Genomic DNA, 22,422 nt, shown 5'->3' with positions numbered 1-22,422 from the left:
TCTTCTCTCCAGTTGCCTTAATTTTAAGTGGCAACCAACAAAAAAAAAGCAAGATCCCAATACAAAAGGTCCTGCTCTCTCTCGCGCTCTCTCTCTCTCACACACACACACAAATTGCTGTCCTCCTTTCCCTTCCCTCTTGTACAGACCAATCACAAGATTAAAAGAATGCAGAGGCAGGCATGCTCGACCCCCCCCCAACTTCCCACATGCTCACCCACCACCACCCCAGGAACTGGCTCTGAAAGGGCCGTTGTTTTCCTCTTGGTGTTTCCATGCAGGTGCTGGAGAAAGCACTCACCAACTGGAGCCAAAATGCAAAAGAACTTGATGCACAAAAGGTGAAACTGGCTCAATTTATCCTCCCAGAAGATGTGATGGTGTTGAGAGAACAAACTGAACTTTTACACAGCCAGTGGGAAGAACTCTGCCTCAGAGTAAGTAGTTTATTTGGACATGCTGATTTTTGAGATTGGGCATTGCAAGGCAATGTGAATATGACTCTTCAGTTTTGTGTAAAGGAACACAAGATAAGCTTGAAGGATTTAAAGCCCTGAGGTTTTCTAAACAAAACTGTAGCTTTTTTTTTTTTTTGCCATGAACAAAAAAAACCTGCTTGTGACCACAGTGCTCTCCAAGTTCTGAAAGTTTTGAGCAACAGAGAACTTAAGAAAAAGTTCTGACTGAAAGATATGGTGTCCTAGAAGTAGATCAGCAATACTGACTATCAGCAATACTGACTATCTTTCAGTGATCTGAAATGATCCATAAGAGAAGGGCAAAGTAGATGATTAGTCCTTATATTTTTCACTGCATAGTTTTCTACATTTTTTAAAGGTGCCTCTCTTTCAAATTTCTCAGACCTGACTTTGTTCTATATGTTGTAGATGGAGGTTTCAAACATTGAGAATGATCACACATTTTCTTCCATTACTCATTATTCTTAAATCTTATGCACCTCACAACTGTGTGTTACGGAAGCTCAGGAATGCAATGCTACACAGTAATTTTCAGAAATCACCCCCAAGTTCTCATCTGAGGCAATGAGATCCCATTGGTGGAATTCCCTCCTCAGCAGTGTCTACTTGCTGCTAGTATTGCTATTTTATTGTCTTATTGCTTTTTAACATTTTAATATCTTGAGACAAACTTGCAGTAGGTCTTACTTTGAATAAGCATGCTGGATTTAACTGCATGGCTACAATCATAATACATGTTTAACTGGGATCAGTTAATTCTTTCTAGGTTCCTTTCTCATATCCAAGCCTAACATGAACAGTTAACTAACTTTAATGTGTTTACATTTTAACCATTTTGAATCTAACCTTATTTGTTGATATTTCTCCTTTACCATTTTTGTTTTAGATTCTAGACTAAATATATGTTGTCTTTTTGCCCACTATCTAGGAAATTGGTTCAGAAGTGAGAAATTATTATTGGCCCAAGCCAGATAAGGTCTGCTTTTGCGGTAGTTAAACTAAACAATGCCATCATTTGGATTCATATATTGTCCGACAGGTGGTTTTGCTTAATGTGACTTTTCAAATCAGGGATCTGATTATATAGTTAAGGAGGAAGGACTTTATAATCAGTAACCATGTGATGTTACAATTTAGTTTATCTTAATCATAATCCAGCATGATATTAGACTCTACATGTTGTATAAAGCCATCTGCCAGTAGTTAACCCTCTCATCTGTGGGATATGGGTAGCTTGGTGATCATACTTAGAACTAATTATAGCTTAGCCTGCTGCATGAATATTCAGTGAATAAATTGTAAAAGTTAGAATCTTAGTCTGATTCCCAAATTTATATTGTGATGTGTCTGTTATTCTGAAAACCAAGACACAATAAAATATTAAAAAACTGCACTAACCTCTCATCTTAAGTTTAAAAAATGAATAATTAGCATGCCCCATTTTCTTTCCTACCAATATCTCTAACCCTAAAACGAAATCTCCAACAAAAGCATATTGTTTGAAAACAATTAATGGAAAAGCCCAACCCATTGCCCATGTTCAAAGCGAGGCAGTGCAGCTGCCGAAGAGCCCCTCAGAATTAACCAGCCAGATGCTCCTGCTGAAAGAAAGAGGAAAACAAACAGCAGATGGGCTGTCTGGAGCAAGGAGGCGGGGAATATCAAGGGCAGGGTTTTGGCATGCCAACACAGTAGGGAAGGAGCACAGAGGAGCATATCAGACAAAAGACTATTTAAAATGAATGCAAATTTTTCATACGCTTGCTAACTTATAGAGATGCAAATGCCAAATCTGTTACTCCGGAAATATAGTGCCCTTCAACTTATCCAGAAAGCTTAAAAGAAGTTAACTTTATCTGCTGATGACAATCATCATTGTTATTTCTATCATTATTATTAATATTGATCATATTTTATATTTTATTTTATATTGATTTACATTGCTGAGTTATTGAGCACTTTAGAAATATCAAGATGAAGGCAGTTCTTGACTTACAACAGGTTTTTTTAGCGACCGTTCAAAGTTACAATGGCACGGGAAAAAGTGACTCATGACCATTTTTCACATTATAACTGTTTCTGTATCCCCGTAGTCATGTGATCAAAATCCAGACATTTGGCAACTGACCCATATTTATGATGGCTGCAGTGTCCTAGGATCTTGTGATCACCTTTTGTGCCCTTCTGACAATCAAAGTCAATGGGGAAGCCAGATTGTCTTAACAACCCTGCTACTAACTTAACAAGTGCAGTGACTCACCTAACAACTGTGTCAAGAAAAGTCGTAAAACTAACTTAACTGAACAGAACAGAAATTTGGGGCTCAATTGTGGTTGTAAGTCAAGGACTACCTGTAATTCAAATTGACAAGGCCTCATAAGACTTTACTGCAGAATCCACAGCATTGTAGAAATGATCCTACATTCCTGAATGCTGAGAAGATGCAAAGTAAAAGCAGATTGAGGCTCTTTTAACATACCTTAACATACGTTGTCTTTCACAGTGATCGTAATAAATATAGCTATGTATGTAATATAGCTTGTCTGTTAGCTATCTGAAATTTATACCAGAGTAAGCACAAGGCTGCATGTTTTTATGGCCTTCCTCATACATAATATTAAGGCATATATTTTTGGATTACCATGATATAGCAATAGCACTTAGACTTATATACCACTTCACAGTGCTTTAGATCTAAGTGGTAGAGGGTTTACAGCAGGGGTCCCCAACCACCGGGCCGCGGACCGGTACTGGTCCATGGAACATTTCCTACTGGGCCGCCGGTTTGCTGGGCGCCACCATCTTGTTTGACGAGAAAGTGCTTCCGGGTGAGCTTTTCTGGTTGGAAAGCGGTGTTTGGGTCCTGAAGGAATCCTCGCGCCTTAGTTTCATCGAAGGGGGGGGGCTTCGAACGAAACTAAGGTGCGAGGATTCTTTCAGCACCCAAGGCAAGGTGAGCTGAGCGACCGTCCTGAAGCCGTCCCAAAGAGAAGCCCATCGACAAAGGTACAAAGGAGGAGTTGAAGGTGGCGGGGAGAAGTGAGGGATGGCTGGCTGGCCGGTTGCTTGGCTTGGCTTGCCTTGTCATGCGTGCTGATGCTGGTACCGGGCCGCGGATCATTTTGTGATGCCGGTACCGGGCCGTGGCACAAAAAAGGTTGGGGGCCACTGGTTTACAGAGTCAGCATATTGCCCCCAACAATCTGAGTTATCATTTTACTGATCTCAGAACATTCTCAGAATCTAACTCCTGGAGTGAGCAGTAAGTTAGCCTGCAGTACTGCACTCTAACTACTGCGCCACCACGGCTCTATGAGCTGATATAATATATGAACTTGCCCTGTTTTGCTTAATGTCCCACATGAAGCACATTACAGTGTCTTATTCAGATACTAATATCTTTTAAAATTCAGGATAACATTATGTTTGAACATAAGATGTGTTATCATTCCATCTACTTAACTCAAATATGTCTCTCATGCATAGGCATAGTGCTCAATTTTGCCACTTAAATGGACTGACAAGTGAGATGATCTGGTATTTTCTGGATAGGCTTTACATTTCTTTGTTATATCAAAAATGTTTCCATCACTCCCCCAAAATGGGGGAAAATATTTATTACTAGTATTATTATTATTATTGGTTTTTAAAACAGACATAAACAAACAAAACATAAAAACATCAAATCATCTTCCATATATGTTCATACAGAGTGCCGGTTGGTTTACAAATTGTTTTGTGCTTCCATTTCGTAGTCTTCAATTACAATTACATTGTATATAATCTCGTATTTTCAATCAAAAATTAAATACCTTAGTATCATTATTAATCAGTCATTTGACTATGCTTTTATTCATTCATGTTTTAAAAGATAATCATAATTTACTCAGTTTGGTTTATAACAGTTCATTTTATCACCCCAAATCTATCCTAAAATCATTTTGTAGATATAATAAGAAAAAAGTACATCTTTATATATTTATTATTTTCTAAAAGTCTACAAAGTCTATTTCATTACTGTATTTTGTTGCCCAACCATTGATAGAGTAGATCCCAAATTTTATAAAATTGTTTATCCTCTTGTTCTCTAATTTTAAATGTCAATCTACTCATTTCAGCACATTCCAAAATTTTCTTAATGATTTCCTCCTGTGATGGTGTTTTCGCATTTTTCCAATTTTTAGCAAATACAATCCTAGCCGCTGTTAATACATTTACAATCAGATATTTCAAGTCTTTACTATATATTTCAGGTAAAATTCTCAATAAAAATATCTCTGGTTTCAAGTCTATATGTTTTTTTTGTCATTTTTTCCAACCACATGTGGATTTTGGTCCAGTATCTTTTAGCATCCGCACAAGTCCACCACATATGGTAATATGAGCCAGGTGTTTGATGACATTTCCAACATTTTTTGGATTTATTCTCGAACATTCTTGCTATTGTCGGGGGAAAATGCCACCTGTAAAACATCTTATACAAATTTTCTTTATATGCAGTTGACATTGTCATTTTATAATTTTGAGACCACAATTTTTGCCATTTCTCTAAATCAATCCCATATCCAAAATTCTTCCCCCAAGCAATCATAGTTTCTTTAACTTGTCCTTCTTCTAATTTAGTTTCTAATAAATATCCATACAATTTTTTAATCACCTTTTCATCAGTACCTGTCAAAATCTTATCTAAATCAGTCAATTTATCATAGAAACCTATTTTAGAATCTTTATCATACCTTGAATGTATTTGCACATATGAAAACCAATTCATCTTTATATCTTGTTCCTCTAGTTTTTGTATAGATTTGAGTTCATCCTTTTCATTCAATATTTCACCATATCTAACTGTTTGTTCCTTTTTGTATATTATAGGATAAGAAAATGCTTCAATAGTCGATAGCCAGAGTGGAATTTTCAAATAACATTGTCTTTTAATCTTTTCCCAGTTTAACCACAGAGACTCCCGTATATAATGTCTTCTAAAATACCCCTGTGTTTTAATTCCTTTATACCATCAAAAAGCATGCCACCCCAACAACAAATCATGTCCTTCTAATGTCAACAATCTAGTATTTCTTAGTGTTATCCATTCCTTAACCCACATCAGATTTGTAGCTTGATAATACAACTCCCAATTAGGCAAACCAAATTCTCCTCTAATTCTAGCATCTTGCAAAAGTTTTAACTTTATTCTCACTTTCTTACCTTGCCATATATATTTTAACACAATTTTATTTAAATCTTCAAAGTAATCTTTTCCAAGCCTAATTGGAATTGTTTGAAACAAATATAAAATTCTGGGTAATATATTCATCTCAATTATTGAAATTCTCCCTATTAGTGACAGTTGTAAATTTTCCCATTTTGCCAGATCTAGCGCTATCTGTTGTTTAAGTTTGATATAATTACCCATTTTTTCTTTCTTTCATTTTTTATAGATTCTTTCTTTCTTTCCCTTAGGGTGTCCTCTCAAATCTTAAAATAAAGAAAACGTTCTCACCAAACCGGCACACTTTATCTTTTCGTTCTCTTTCGTTTTGGAGCTGTTCCAACTTCAGCAGCTTTAATGGCTGCCTCTTTGCCGCTGGCAAAAAGAGCTTCTCCTGGATCTACCAGGGACTTTACAGTATCCCTGGGATCGACAGGATGCGCTCTTTATATTCACCATCTCTTTGGGACGGTTTAGATCTACTTGGACCATCCAGGAGCAAAGATATCAGCTGCGATCTCAGACCTCCAAGATCGCATGCCGTATCATTGCGACGCCAGCTCTGCCCTCCCGTGAAATATTATTTGTAAGTGAAGGAATTGTTTGAGAATGTTATTGGATTTTGCAGTGAAATCTGCAAGGAAAAAATATTCTTTTTACCTGCTCATGGATTGCATTGGTAAACTTTGGCTCCTCCCAAAATTTAATGAAGATTAAATTTAATTAATTTAATTAATGAGATGTAACTAATGTCATCTATATCTACCTTCATAGGTTTCTCTGCACAAGCAAGATATCGAGGAACAACTCAATGCCTGGATTGTGTTCAATGAAAAAAATAAGGAGCTGTGTACTTGGCTGATGCAGATGGAAGAAAAAGTCCCTCAGTCAGCAGATATCAGTATTGAAGACATGATAGACAAGCTGCAAAAGGTGAGTAAACTTTATTGATGTACACAGAAGTTTATTCTTGCTTAGGTATGCTGGCCATAATGAAGTTTCAGGAGACATCAATAAGAACTACCTTAAAACAATTTGACAATCTTCTGCTTTTCATATAACTGCAAAATAAATAAACTCTTAGTCTTCTGTGCTGATTATCTTTAAATTATTTAAATTGATACTTAACATTTATTTTTAAGAAAAGCTCTCTGAAACTTACAAAACTTATAATATGAGAGTCCCAGATCTTAAGTGTAAAATTGAAAAGCTGTGGTACACAAGGAAAAAGGGAGATGGAGGAAGAAGATAAAATGTAGGCTTAAATATTTTTTCTTCAACTTTGTGTAACAGTCATCTGGGAAAAAATAATGGAAGGGTCAGCTGTTTGTTTGCAGTAGCTAGAAGGCCAAAGGCAACTTATCAACAGAGGTAATGTCATGCTTAGGCTCCCTTTCTTTTTCTGTGCTCAGTAGGCTGATGGTAGAACTATTATTTAAAGGCAATTCTCAAAGTCTCTTTGGCCTTCTTTTAATATTTAAGGCAATGCCTTATTTGAGACAAGCTGAGCTCCTGGTAATTTCAAGGATATATCTATGTAATTTCCTTGGCAAACATTTGAAAGTTGCTTACAGTTGACTTCTTCCAGGATATTTTTCCCACCTTCCTGGTCTGTCTAGCATCTTTAGGATTCAAGGGAATCTCTTGCCAATGCTCCAAGAGATTTCACTTAATGTTTTCAGAGGACCTAGCGTCACAGAGGTGCCTCCATTTTCCATCCAGCTGCTGAGACAGGCTGAAAACAGGGGTGGGGATTGTGTCCTGTGGGACTTCACTTGCTAAGGAGACCTCCTTCCAGTCCAGTTTTGTGTCATTTTTGCTTTAGTTGCCAGAGAGAAAGAACCCTATCCTGTAGCTATTCTCTGTAGGGTTCAGAGGATTAAATGTGAATCTTTTGCCAGCAAAGAAACATAATGGAACTTTTCTTCTTAAGATTTGGTTCAAGGAACAATGGCTTGCTTGTCCAGGACCAGGTTGGAAGAGGATCTAGGACTGTTAACTTCACCCCTCCATTTCTGTGGTAGCTCCTCCTCAGCAGATTGACTCATCCTTCCCATTTAACTAGTGGAATGTTTTCCTAGCCTAGGGTAATAGAAACCATCATTTTTTAAATGAATATTTATTTTCATCCCATGAAAGGGAAGCATTAATAAACAAAGTGGAAGAAAAAAATGCAATCCATTTCTTTGTGGCTGAGGCCTAAAGATAAAATAAGAGGGAGCTGGTTACGGTATTTTTAATATAACCAACTATTCTGGGTTTTGGAATGGTAGAAACCTACATTTAAACTTCTCTCTGTAGAAGTCTTAACTTTTGTTTCTACCTTTTCCATTTCATGCAAAGTGTGTTACTTTAAAAGTTTAAAATTCTCTTGTTTAGGATTACATGGAGGAAATCAATCTATTTAATGAAAGTCAACTAGTTCACTTCAAGCAAATGGGCAATCAGCTGATCAAGTCTAGCAACCAAAGTAGAGGGGCTGAAATTGAAGAGAAACTCAACAAAATTAATGACCGCTGGCAACACCTCTTTGATATCATCGGAGGACGGTAAGTCTGTGTTCATTAGTTGGCATACAAGCATAGTAGAATTATGAAAGAAATAACAACTTGAGTAGAAGTTTGTCTGAAATAGTATAGAAATTCCTGCTTGAGCAGGGGGTAGAAGACCTCAAGCATCCCTTCCAATTCTATTATTCTGTTAGAATCCTTAAAGTTGATTTATGCATTACATTTTAGTCAATATGGTTGTACATCGTAATGCGTGGTGATAATTCATCTATGTTTTGTGAGTATGTGCTACCCCAACATCCTGTTTATAAAGATATGATTGGTTGGTTAACTGCTACTTTATATTCAATATAAGCTAAGCGACAAACTGATGAACACATCACATTTCCTTCAGAAGTATGTCTGTTGACTGGCAGTCGCTGTCCAACACTTTAGTAGCTCTATTTCCCAAGAAGTTATTTGCCTCTGACGCATACAAGAATTACTTTTCCATTTCTGCAATATAACTCAGATGTTTGGATTATATTGTAATATTGGTACTGTCTAATAATCATGTAAGATTTGCAGAGTTTTCAGAAATTTAGAAAAGAGACAAAGGATGAAGAAAAGAATAAGAGACCTATGTTTCAGCCTCAGCTGAAAGAATAAGAATAAGAAGAATAAGAGAAAGAATAAGACAGATGTTGCTGAACTAAGACTTTGGGGCATGCATTTTTCCTATCATTGATTTATGTGTTAGGAAAAGCATAGTATCGTAAAGATTACTACTTCACTATTAGAGAGGGAGATTGGAGAAATCAATTATTTTGGGCACTTGGATAGGCAGATAAGAATAACATTCAAATATGGCTTCATTAATCCTACATTGCAGAAGGAAACTTATTTATTGTAAAAGATGGATGAAGTTAACCTGTGGTGGATTAAAGGTGCATTCTATTTTGCCATTAATTTATGTCAGGAAACTATTCCATTTGCACAGATTTATACATTCATCAAATTTCAAACAATTTGAGCATATTTAGATGATACAAAGAGCTACCATAATCTTCCTCCCACCCAGAAGCCTGTGATCCTATCCTACGACTGCTTCCTAGAACAGCACAGCCAAGATGTGCTGCTTTTTAAAAAAGCTTACCACAATGTCTTAAGGATTCTTCCCAGCACAAGTAATAAGAGAGCTTCCCAAAATCTAAAATAAATAAATAAATAAGATCGGTTATTTGCACCTATGCCTATGGAAATTCTCAGTCATCCAGGTCATGGTTTTCCTAAATATGCTTTTTCAAAAGGGAACAAGACTTTGTTTTTCCTTGAAGACATTTCACTTCTCATTCCAAGAAGCTTCTTCATTTCAGCTGAAGAAACGTCTTTGAGGAAAAACAAAATCTAGTTGCCTTTTGAAAAAGCACCTTTGGGATTTACTCCTATGCTCTTCTTTGGGGGACGAGTCAGTGATGGAGGAGAAGAATTAATCAATAATCCAAATTTACAGGATATCTTGTCCAAATATATCCTCTTTTTAAAACAGTATTGCCCAAATTTCACTAAATGGTGGTCATAAGATCTATGTGTTTTGTGCAAATAAGCTTTGGTTTTAAATCAGTTATAACAAATGTGTAGGCCATATACATCTGGGGAACAGTTTAATGGCAACAAAAATAACTTGGAAGCCACTGGTCAAAACAGATCATTATACTAAAGATGTGGCTTCACCTTAAAGCAATAAACAGCTGGAGACATATGGGCAAATTAGACAGGCTTTTCACTTGGTTCTTGGTGTGCTTCTTATCCTTTGCTTTGCCATAAGGCTCTAGCTGCATGGGGCCTAGTCATGTTTCCACAGTGCCCAAGCACGCTTGGCTTCTGCCATGCACAAAGGCTTGCTTTGTGCAGAGAAGCAGCTGGAAAAGCAGCTGGAAAAGGATGTGTATCTAACCAGGAGCAGTTTGGGGAATTTAGTGTGTCTATGAACAACAGGAGAACAAATTAATAACATAGAGACATTTGTTTTCATTTTGATACATGAACATTTTGTGGAACTTCTTGCGCTGTTTCCTGTAGCAACATTGGAAATAGTTTGAAACATGGGGAAGAAGCCTTAAAAATTAAAAAGCACAATTCCTCATTTGGAGGTTGCGTTCCCTATCCTCCCCCCCCCCGCGCCCCCTGCCCCCCCCTCCACAATATATTTCTGTGTTCTTTAGATCAGAGTGGAGCTTTCCCCTACCAGGGTGCTGAAATGAAATAATATATGTGGTCCCAATACATCAAAGAGATGCAAATTTAATTCTCCGTCCCTGATAGGACTTTAAAATGCTTTTACTGCTCTGCATTATTTTGTTAATTATTTTGTCTTTCATTCCTTCCTCTTTCTTTGATCCCATACTTATGGCATCTAGAAGTCCTTGGAGCACAGAAGTATTTTATGTGTTTGTAATACTGTGTGAACTATATTATATAGAGATATTGTTGTATAAAAATATAAAGGATATAATGAACCAAATGCTGAATGAGAACTATCCATTATTCCTGGTATTACATGAAATCAAGGAGTATACCATTGAAGTATTTTTGCAATTCACACCATTTTATGCTGTTTGTGTGGTAACATAAATACACAAATGATATAAATTAAGTCATTTGCATAATGATATCATTGAGTAAATGATGTAAATTGATGCAAATGATATCATTTACGTAATACTGTCATTACACAAATGAATTAAGTCATGGTGGAATTTGGTCTGTTCCATGCAGTCTGTTGCCTCAAGGCCTCTATATTCTTGGTCTTATTTTATAGAATGTTTTTGCTAATACAAGCAGTTGAAATCCTGTATAAACTGCAGGTGTGCCATTCAATCTAAAAGACAAATTCAAGATTAAATTCTCAAAATAAGATACATGCTGCCAATGTATTTTTAGTCAAAAAACTGTAGTTGTGTAATTCTGTCATTGCACAAAGCTTTATAGAATTTTATAGACATTATTAACAAGATTCTTTGGCTGCTTTCCCATGTAACAAATAAAGGAACTGATTTGTGATACTGTTGAGGGCAGTATAAAGACAGATCTTTTCCATAAAGCAAACCTAACCATCCTAAAACGGGATGTGCAATAACTGTGTTTCAAGGACACATTATTTTGTGCAATTCAGGAATGTTAAGGTTTGTCCTCCAGATCATATCTGTCCAGGCATTCCAAGAGTGGCCTGGCAGTTTTTCAGAGCTTAATGTTCTAAACAGGAAGCATTTTATACTGAGGTGTTCCAAGTTCCAGACATGTAGCCGTTCTTTTTCTTGTGGAAAACTCTTGTCTATGACATCATTTCAGTTTAAAGAATTAATTTTTGGAAAACTGAAGGAATAGTCTCACCCAGCTCTGAAGAATGAAAGTTCAGTGGATATGTCTGCTCCTAAAAGGGTTTGCTTAAAGCAAATTAACAAATAGGCAACATTATGTTGATGTCTCCTTTTTCGATGGAATGTTTTGGACTATTAGAAATGGCATCATGCTGTGTCCTTACTCTCTTAAATTAACTTGGTTTTTTTTCCCTTCATAAAATGTTCAATCTCTTTTGTTGTTTATAGATTATCAAAAATAATGAGACTTGGAAATTGGAAAATTGGATACATTCTGAAATATCTTTTCATAGAAAGATATAAATTAAACAAAGTTGTATTTAATGATATCCCTCTCATTAGACTTTTCATAGAATGATATAAATTAAACAAAGTTGTATTTTATGATATCCCTCTCATTAGACTTTTTTAAAATGTTCAATTTGAAATATAGAGTTTTAACAGGCTCCCACAACATGCTTTCATTTTTTCATTAAGGAAAAATAAAAATGATAGATATTAAGTATATAAATTATGAGTCATGTTTTACATTACTCAGTTTACCTTTTTAACCAGAGAAGCCAAACGTAGCCCGCATGCAGCCTATTAGCCCACCTCCTGCAGCCACTAGAATCTTCCAAATTAGGACAAAGTAAAAATAAATTAAAAAAAAACCCTTAAAATTCTGCCTTGATATCCTGTGGGGACAAGGGATAAAGGTGCTTGTTTAGACTTGCAAAACTCTCCCCCATGTTAGGCCCACATCTATCCTTGAGGATTCAGAATCAATCAGTGCAAGTAGTCCTCAATTTACAATTATAACTATAGTCATTGTGGTCATAAGTCAAGGCATCACATGACCGGATTTGAAATTACATCTCTTTTAATGATGGTCATTAAGCAAACAACAAATTTGTTAATCCATTTCCCCCAAATGCCAGAAACCGGAAGTAAACACTGGCCCCAAAAAACATGTTGCAAATCATGAGCATGTGAATGCAGGATGCTACAAATGGCTATAAAGGGGAGCTGGTTGCCAACTGCCTGAAATATGATCATATGAACAGGTCGTAAGTAGATCTATTGTAGGACTATTGTACCTTCAAATAATAGTCATAAGTCATAAGTAAAGGACTACCTATAACTCTATTATCAGTACTGCAGTATCATCTATGTAGTAATGTATATACGATTGCTTTGCCAAAGTAGCATTATTCTCATTCATCAGGTTCTATTTGGAGAAAGGGAAATACTTGCTTTTGTATTTACAAAGTAGCATATAATTAGCTGTTTACCTGGTTCGCTGTGACAACTAAGTCACATCTGTAGCTGTACATTACCTACCCACAGAACTCTTCAGATCATCTCAGGGATACTAACAAATTATCTTTTAGATGGGGACATCCTGATTCCATTGTTTCCTACATCCCTCTTTCTGTGCCTTGAGAAGTCCACTGGCACCTACATTATACTATTTTCAATACAGTGCTAAGTAAAAACCACTTTTCTTTAATCTTAATTCTAATATCATTAATTTCAAAATCTTGTTTTGTCTAAGATTTTATATTGCAAAATTATTATATTGTATTTGTAATGATTTTCTTCAGTAGTGTTTCTTTTGATTTTATGCAGTTGTGGTTTTAGTTTCCTATGATTCTCATCTTCTCTTTTACCACTTGTAATGTTTTTAAATGTTTTCTTGTACAGAATCCAGATGCTTCCAGTAAAATAAACGAATAAACTGTCATGATTACCCAAATCTTAATGTCAAAATCTAATATTCTCCACCCTCACATTTGGTGTCTATGACAGGGAATGGAGCAATATAATGATCATGTGAAATTGTAGTCTAGGACACATAAATTATGCTATGTAATAGAGCGGGAAGGGAAGGTGTTTAGAAGATGTCTGTCATTTGAGTAGCATTTTCACACTGAGCATTATGGTCCTGCAAACGAATCACCTGCAAGTAAAAAATGGAATATTCTTTTTTTTTTCAAGAGCAATAGTTGGTTCCTTTTTCTTTTCTTTTTTGCACTTTAGCTGTTTCAAGCCAGCTTTTGGTTTGAATCTGATATTGTTGAACAGATACCAAAATCAGAAGAAAAATAGCATTTGTTTTTTAGCAGCATTGTTCATCATGGACCTAAAGGTGTTTGTATGGGCATGTCTGCACTACATTCTCTTTAGTTAGGGCTCAAAGGAGGAAAAGGGGAAGGCCTGAGATTCCTCCCCCCCAACAACTCTCTTCTTTCTTTCTATGTGGGAGAGATGTTAAGGCAGTGATATTAAATAGGGCATCCAAGGAGGAGGGGTTTCCTCTTCCTCCAGTGCTCGGCTCAGTCAGATGCTGTCCCTGCAGCTTTGGACTGATAAGCGAAGGAATGCTTTTCCCTTATAAACAGTAAGTGCATTTCTGGTCGTCAGGGGTCTAGTGAGAATAAAATTATACGATGCGGTAGAAGCCTGGTCTGTGTGCTGCAGCAGTCTTGGGGGATGGGCCCAGCTCTTGTCAGAATGGATGGCGATGTGTGTGTGGTGCATGTGTGTGTGTGTGGTGCGTGTGTGTGGTCCGTGGAGGGAGGATTGGACAAAGGGTGGCAGGGGGAGGAAGAGAATTGCAAACCAATAAGTGACATTCAGGGTCTTCTCCCTCTTTGTTGAAATCAACCCTTTGCTTTCCTCATTCTTGTCGAGAGAGATTAGTACCTGCCCGTTATGAGTGAATGAATTGACAGCATGACAGTTCTGCATCCCCCACCCAGCCACCCCAAATGCTGGCTCTGTCTATGGAACCTGGCATAAGTAGAATCTATTTGCACAAAGGCTTGTGGTTGCATGTTGCTCACGATGTCTCTGGGGAAACGTGCCAAATCTTTCTCCTATTTGGAATATTTATTTATTTCATTTTTAAAAAAAATCCTGCCTTACATACTAGCTTGGCCTTCATCAGATTGGCATCAGATGCTTTGAAATGTTCCAGATCCCCTGACCTTATTTTGTATTTTCTTCAACAACAGCACTGAAAAAAAAGATTTACAACTATTTTTGACACTTCTAATGACTGCAGCATCCCCATGGTCATGTGATATACATTTGGATGCTTGGCAACTGGTTCATATTTATGACGGTTGCAGTGTCCCGGGGTCATGTGATCACTTTTTGCAACTGTCTGACAAGCAAAGTCAATTGGGAAGCCAAATTCACTTAATAATATCTTAACCATTTCCGTGATTGACTTATTTATTTATTATTTATTTATTTATTTGATTTGCCAATTGTTTACAAGATAATAAGTATAAGTGTATACATAGTTATGAATACATGAAATGGGTACATATAAGAAAAATAAAAGAAACAATAGAACAGGGACGGTAGGCACGTTGGTGTGCTTATGCACGTCCCCTAGAGACCTCTTAGGAAAGGGGTGAGGTCAATAGTAGACAGTCTAAGGTTAAAGTTTTGGGGGTTTGGGGAAGAAACTACAGAGTCAGGTAGAGTATTCCAGACATTGACCACCCTGTTGCTGAAGTCGTATTTCCTGCAATCAAGTTTGGCGCGGTTAACCTTGAGTTTGTATCTATTGTGTGCTCTTGTGTTGTTACGGTTGAAGCTGAAGTATTCATTGACAGGTAGGACATTGCAATGTATGATTTTATATACCATACTTAAATCAGACCAAAGACGGTGTAATTCAAGGTTTTCTAGTTCTAGAATTTCAAGTCTGGTGGCATAAGGTATTCTACAACAAGTAGAGGAGTGGAGAACTCTTCTTGTGAAATATTTCTGGACTTTCTCAATTGTGCTAATATCAGATACGTAATGTGGGTTCCAGACTGATGAGCTGTATTCGTGTATTGGTCTAACAAATGTTTTGTATGTTCTAGTTAGTAGTGTGATATTACCAGAGAAAAAGCTACGTAGGATTAGGTTAACGACTCTTAATGCCTTTTTGGCTATGTAGTTGGGGTGGGCTCTAGCACTTAGATCATTAGAGGTGAGTATTCCAAGATCCTTTACAGAGCTTGGATCATCAACAAGATCTTGACTATTCAGCTTGTATTTTATTTTTGGATTTTTTTTGCCAATATGTAAGACAGAGCATTTGTTTTTTGAGATCTGAAGTTGCCATTTATTTGACCATTCTGATACATAGTCAAGATCTTTTTGAAGGGTAGCAGTATTGTCTGTGGTATTGAACAGCTTTACCTCATCAGCGAAAAGAACGCAGTTGCTCTTGATATGATCACAGAGGTCATTTATGTAGAGTATGAAGAGAGTTGGTTCTAGAACACTGCCTTGGGGGGCACCACTATTGACAGATACAGAATTTGATAGGATGCTCCCAATTTTGACCATTTGTTGTCTGTTTGACAGGAATGCTTCTATCCAGTTATGCAGTTGTCCAGAGATACCACTTAACAAATGTGGCAAGAAAAGTTGTAAAATGGGGCAAAATGTAATGAATTTCTCACTTAGTAAATGTGGGACTCAATTGTGGTTATAAGTCAAGGACTACCTGTATTCTCTAATTGCTCAGGAGATTTATCAAATTTGAGTAACATATCAACCCCACTATTCAGAAGGGTATTTAGATTGAAATATAAGCGTGCATTTTGCTGGACTTTTAAAACCAACCCATTAAAATAAAAAGATTTTCAAAGCAAAATTCATTCTGTCATGAGCATTCAAGTTGCCTGGTAGAAGTTTCTCTTTTCTCTGCCATTCTCTGTGTCTCTCCAGAAACTTCTCAGGAAAATTTGCAATCACATGGAACAGATTTTGAAAGATGCATACAACTGATATAGGGGAAGAAAAGAATATGGCTCTGGGAATATCACTTTTAACAGATTTAGGGAAATTGGAAAAGTTGCAGAGAAGGAGGAGGAGAAGGAGACTAATAGATGCCTCCATCAGCTTAATTATTTAGGGATATCAAGATATGTGATCAGTATCCGGGATCCTATTTCAGCCTAGAATTTTGCTGCAAACTGAAGATTTTTAAAACTCATATTGGAAGCAAATTGGCTGTCTCTGTCAGGTGTAAGACAGTACTTTTGAGATAAACACTTCTATGCTAAAGTGGCAGTTGATTTAGAAATTAATATATTTGTCCAAATAGCTGTTCCCAAGAACTGTACAGCTCTTTTGAGTCATATAGTTCTCTTTTGTTCTAAAGGAGTGTCAGCAGTCAAGTAGTAATTCAATTGCATAGTTACTTCCCCCAACCTGATTAGATTGAACTTCAGCTTTCTCCAAATGTTGGTTGGGATGACTGAAGTAATACTCCAAAATACCTTTAAGGTAGCAGCTTGGGGTAAGTTACTGCATTGAATTCAAAGCTTGATGTCTATTGAAATTCAATTAAATGAAAAGTGACATGCCACAACTATGCACGCATACACACAGACACCCTCTCTTGCATGCTTTATGCTTGTCTTGATTATGTATCCTTTCCTCATTCCAGAGTGAAGAAGTTGAAAGATACCTTTGCTTTCATACAACAGCTGGACAAAAATATGAGTCATCTTCACACATGGTTGGCACGCATTGAATCTGAGCTTTCTAAACCTATTGTTTATGACATCTGTGATGATCAAGAAATACAGAGGAGACTCGCAGAGCAGCAGGTAGGGTGGAGAAAAGTAGAACTGAAAGAGTTGGGCCAATTAGAGTTCCTGAGATCACTCTCTTCTATTCCTCTTCCCAAGTCTTTGGTATTGTTTTTATTTGAATTTCATGCATCCTCTTCAATAATGGTTCTACTCAATTCTCTTGTACATTTTTATACTGTGCTGGTGCTTTATTAATTTTCTTATTGCTTCTTTAATCTCTTAAATTGTTATTAATTTCCATGAGATTTCTCTATGTTCTTATGTAAAATTTTAGGCTTTGAAATATATGTTTCTAAATTTCCTTTGTCAATTTTTTATCAAGAATGCAATTCCTTAAATCTTTTTTAATTCTTTTTTTTCTTGTATGGACTGTAATAATTTTTCTTTCTCTGTTGTTCCAAGCATCTTTTTTTTTCTCTTTTCTAATTTGATAACCCAGAAGTTTACCTGATTTGTTTGCATTTACAAAGTAAATTTTTGGATATATTTTATCTTCTGCTGAAGTTCTACCATTTCCAATAAATCTAACTCTTTATTTAACTTCCTTAATACTTCTCAATCTGGGCTGGTTTTACAAAGCTTTTCTAATTATTTTCTCTTCAAATTGTGATTTCCATTGCATTTTCCAGCTGTGGTCTTTCAGAGACATATTTCTTTGATTCATCTCTCCTGTCAAAATAATATTTCCAATTATTTATAGCTTTGTTAGCAGCTCAAATTGAGGCATTGACTTTAGTTGTAGTGAAGTGATATATTATAGCACTGGGAATTGCCTACAGACTCAGTATACACCCCAATGTAGACACACATACAAAATTACTGAATCTCATGGGGGATAGTGTCTATCAGTATATCTAGCACAAAATACTAAAGTAGAATCTCTAAATTTTAGACATAGTTTATTAAAGAACAAATGCAGAACAAACAACTAGAAATGCTGCTGTTTTTATGCCTTGCTTGTAAACTTTAGAGGTGTATGTTTGCTGTAACTTGCACAATGTTGAGTTAGATCATTCTATTAGTTTCATATAGCATATCTTTTCATGTAGTTCAGAAAACCAATCGCTTTACTTGGAATGCCTATTAATAATTTAAAAGTGTCCAATTTGAAGTTTCCATTGAATGCTTTAAGTGTCTGAATCATGAATTGCTGTGATCAGCTCCTAACTTATCTCTATAATATAGAGCTAATCAGAAAGAAATAGGAGAATCTATTGAGAAGTTTTCTTGAACATTAAATGAAAAAAAGCTTTGTAGAAATACTTATATTCATGCAATCTGCAGTCTTTTCAATGGATCTTGACCAGCAGAATACCTGGATATGTTATGTTGCATTGGATCTGCCCTGTGGCCTTCTAATTTAATTGATAGAGTAAGGGTTTCAAAGGAAAACCTTACAGTCTAGGCTAGATGACTTCTTACTATATGATTGAATACAAACAACTGCAAATCATTTGTATGTTGTCAAGAAAATTATATAGGTGGTTCCATGAATAAGGATATGCATGTAAGGAGGATTGATAGTAGCAGGTATTACCAAGACTGTGAAAATTTTAAGGCATAAGAAGATTAACGTTTCCAGACAAGAGTTCAATGTCTGAAAATGAATATCTCTGATGTCTGTTCAAACATATTATTTGTATATTAGTGCTTTTAACTACAAAAATTCAAAGGGGGAAGTGCAGTAGCTATGCATAGGATGATAGAATTTAATATTTTAATATCCTATATTTTAATATAGGTTAAAACTTTGTTTATATAGCTATGTTTCAAGGTTTTTCAAGCCTAAAAGTGGAATTAAATGTTTAAATGTTCCTCCATAATAATCCTCCCAAAATATAATGTTAAGGAGAAAACTTAGAATGATTGCCACTATTGGGTTATATGTGCAGCTTCTTATTTGACAAGTGTATGTACTCATTTGATCTCTTACCAACAGTCTCTCACAATTAATCATATGACTAATATGTAGCAATCATTAGGAAAGTCTTTGGGTATATGGAATGTTTGATCTTTCATGTGACGTATCAGTGGCTTCTTCTGTTGTGTTGTACGAAACTAACACTACAACTGGAGATGACTTTTTGCTCATGGTTGTAGGACCTGCAAAGGGACATTGAACAGCACACAGCAGGTGTGGAATCAGTCTTCAATATATGTGAGATCTTGCTGCATGATTCTGATGCCTGTGCCAATGAGACTGAATGTGATTCAATCCAGCAGACAACAAGGAGCTTAGAAAGGCGGTGGAGAAACATCTGTGCCATGTCTATAGAGAGGCGGATGAAGTGAGGCATTATTTCTCTTTTTTCTCAAAAAAAAAAAAAAAAACCAACCCCCCAAACATGTTATTTTGTTAAACAATTTCTATGAAAAGCCCAAAAATCTATTCTTGAAAGAAAGAACAGATTAGCAATTTGCTGGTAGGAAATATTAATTTAGCGCCTTATGTTCATTGGTCTCTGCTTCATTCTCCATATAAAAAGAAATGATGAGAAAATCTCTATCTGAGATATTGCTCTGGTTCCTAAATACCCCTAAACTAAATACATTTATTGTCTGGGATGAGAAAATGTAAATGTCAATGGTTTATTCAGCTCTTTGCTCCTAGTTGTGGTAACTAAAGCTAGAATAAATTATTTAAAACATTTTGAAATGCCTACAGTTGATATTATTCCAAAATAACAAATTTAACATTTGATTAATTTACATACTTTACCTAGGCTACAACATACAGATTTTCCAGGCACAGAACATATACTATATTATGTATTTGGTATATGCATTTTTCTGTGTTTGATGTGTTGGCATATATCTCTGAGAAAATGCCAGAATGCAAACCAAGAGCTCATAGTTAAGATTGAATACTATATTGTTATATCAGTCTACAAACCTGACACTCCAAATCTTGGGATTTGGGATTAAAAGAGGAAATAGCCAACTGAGTTGTGAGGAAATAGAATGGAATGCATGCAAATGCACATCCCTGCACTTTCTATAAAACATGAAACAAATCTTTAGAAATTACCTTTTTGAATCATTTTAATTTAGTACTTCAGGTCACGTATATCTTTTTCCATTCCGGAGAAAATACATTTTAGTTAAAATATTTTTGATTCAGGATATTTTTGAATGCTAATAGAAGAGAATATATCAGGGCAGGATATCCAGTTCTCTGAGCTTGGTTGTTTGATGCCAATTTCATAACATCAGCAATGCCAATGCTAGGAGTATTTCTGAATGCACTTTTTTAGTTGAATTGAGTGTAGCTTATTGGATTGGATTTGGTTTGGTTCAGTTTAGATTGAAACATAAATGAATTTTGATGCAGAACATCTTGCAGAAAGGGATGCATATTTGCAAATAAACTGTTGCTGCTTGTTTCTGCAATAGGATTGAGGCAACTTGGCGACTATGGCAAAAGTTTTTGGAAGATTACTCTCGTTTTGAAGTTTGGTTGAAAACAGCAGAGAAAACCGCAGCTTATCCCAACTCTTCAGAGATTTTGTATGTAACAGCCAAGGAAGAGTTAAAGAAATTTGAAGTAAGAACTCCTTTTGTAGTTTTTCCACCTTTGTGTATAGATGTAAATTAGGTAAATTTACCAAATAGTGATATCAACATATCCTATATTTTAATTCTTCACGTTTCTTGGGTAGCAACTTTCCTCCTCATTATTTTGAATGCATTAATTTTAAATCTTTTGGAAAAATTAAAGTACTTTTTTTCCTCAGGCATTTCAGCGGCAAATTCATGAACGACTAACCCAGCTGGAATTAATCAATAAGCAATATCGGCGGTTGGCCCGTGAGAATCGCACTGATTCAGCTAACAAGCTCAAGCAGATGGTTTATGAGGGTAATCACCGATGGGACAATCTTCAGAAACGTGTCACAGCAATTCTCAGGAGACTTAAGGTAGTTGCAAATAGGTTTGGAGACAAATGTCTGTGGAGATTCTCAGTCATCCAGGTCATGGTTGTCCCAAAGGTACTTTTTCAAGAGGCTACTGGACTTCCTTGTTTTTCTCTGAAGACATTTTACTTCTCATCCAAGAAGCTTCTTCAGCTTCTTAAATGAGAATGAAATGCCTTCAGCGAAAAACCAGAAAGTCCAGTTGCCTCTTGAAAAAGCACATTTGGCCTTGTAGACAAAGCAGATATTAGAGGTCTAGGATAATGTATTCTTAAGGGAACAAGAAGGAAGAGGAATTTGTTGAATTCTGTAGTGCAGAATTGGTAACTTTAAGATAAAAACTCCCAGAATTCCCTGACCAGCATGCATCTTAAAGCATCTTAAGTTGCCAAGGTTGATAAACACTGCTCTCATGGAACCATCACCTAGACTTTCTGACTTCCTAGATGAAATTATTTCAGTCAGTGGTGGGATTCAAAAATTTTTACTACTGGTTCTGTGGGCATGGCTTGGTGGGTGTGGCAGGTGTAGGTTACTGCAAAATCCCCTCCCCTCCCCACCCCACTAACCTGCTTTCCAGCTCTGTTCTGTGCAGGGCAACCAAAGAAGACCCAGCCGATCAGCTGGGACTCAGGAGGCAGAGAATAGATGGGTGTGGGGCCAGTCAGAGGTGGTATTTGCCGGTTCTTCAAAGTACTCAAAATTTCTGCTATCGGTTCTCCAGAACTGGTCAGAATCTGCTGAATACTACCTCTGATTTCAGTTCTATACTTACTCAAATTTGCAGAATTAGAGAATTGTAGTATCTGAGAGCAAATTGGCGTAGCGTTGTAGTTAGTGTAGCAATAGCACTTAGACTCATTTACTGCCCCATAGTACTTTATAGCACTCTCTGAGTGGTTTGCAACACCAGCATATTGCCCCAACAATCTGGCTATTCATTTTACTGACCTCAAAAGGATGGAAAGTTGAGTCAACCTTGAGCCGGTCAGGATTGAACTCCAGGCTGTGGGCAGAGTTAGCCTGCAATACTACATTCTAACCATGGTGCTACAAGGGCTCTTATAGGTGCTACAAGGGCTCTTATAGTCTCCATAAGGCATCATATATTAGAGAAAGATCAAAATGTCCTGGATTCAAAGCCATATTTTGCCATGGAGTTGGCAAAATGATTTTAGTCAGTTAACTGCCTCCTGATTGTAATGTGATGTGCTTGTTAAATAATGAAAGAAAATAGTTTCTACCAATCCTTGATGGTTATAAATTAAAGGTGGGTATCCTGGTCTCTTCCAAATGACCATTTCTATAGTCCTTAATCATTGGCCTTGCTGATTGGGTCTGATGGAAACTGAAGTGC

At 36.4% G+C, this 22,422-nt stretch overlaps 1 protein-coding gene across 12 annotated transcripts in view; it reads left to right on the top strand.

Moving 5' to 3' along the window:
- Window positions 1-22,422, top strand: part of SYNE2 (spectrin repeat containing nuclear envelope protein 2) — a 229,008-nt gene that overhangs the window by 190,029 nt on the left and 16,557 nt on the right. For all 12 annotated transcript variants that reach the window (XM_087922313.1, XM_087922312.1, XM_087922311.1 and 9 more), the window contains 7 exons: window positions 282-437; window positions 6,463-6,621; window positions 8,068-8,237; window positions 17,004-17,166; window positions 19,252-19,439; window positions 20,545-20,695; window positions 20,886-21,068. In XM_087922313.1, the coding sequence (XP_087778439.1) occupies window positions 282-437; window positions 6,463-6,621; window positions 8,068-8,237; window positions 17,004-17,166; window positions 19,252-19,439; window positions 20,545-20,695; window positions 20,886-21,068 (1,170 nt within the window). The remainder of the gene's footprint in view (window positions 1-281; window positions 438-6,462; window positions 6,622-8,067; window positions 8,238-17,003; window positions 17,167-19,251; window positions 19,440-20,544; window positions 20,696-20,885; window positions 21,069-22,422) is intronic.

The sequence above is a fragment of the Pseudonaja textilis genome, chromosome 1 (assembly GCF_049901715.1).
Source record: "Pseudonaja textilis isolate UNSWEBS1 chromosome 1, rPseTex1.2, whole genome shotgun sequence".
NCBI lineage: Eukaryota > Metazoa > Chordata > Lepidosauria > Squamata > Elapidae > Pseudonaja > Pseudonaja textilis.
The sequence above is the reverse complement of the archived record's forward strand: the minus strand, read 5'-3'. Positions and strand labels throughout refer to the sequence as shown.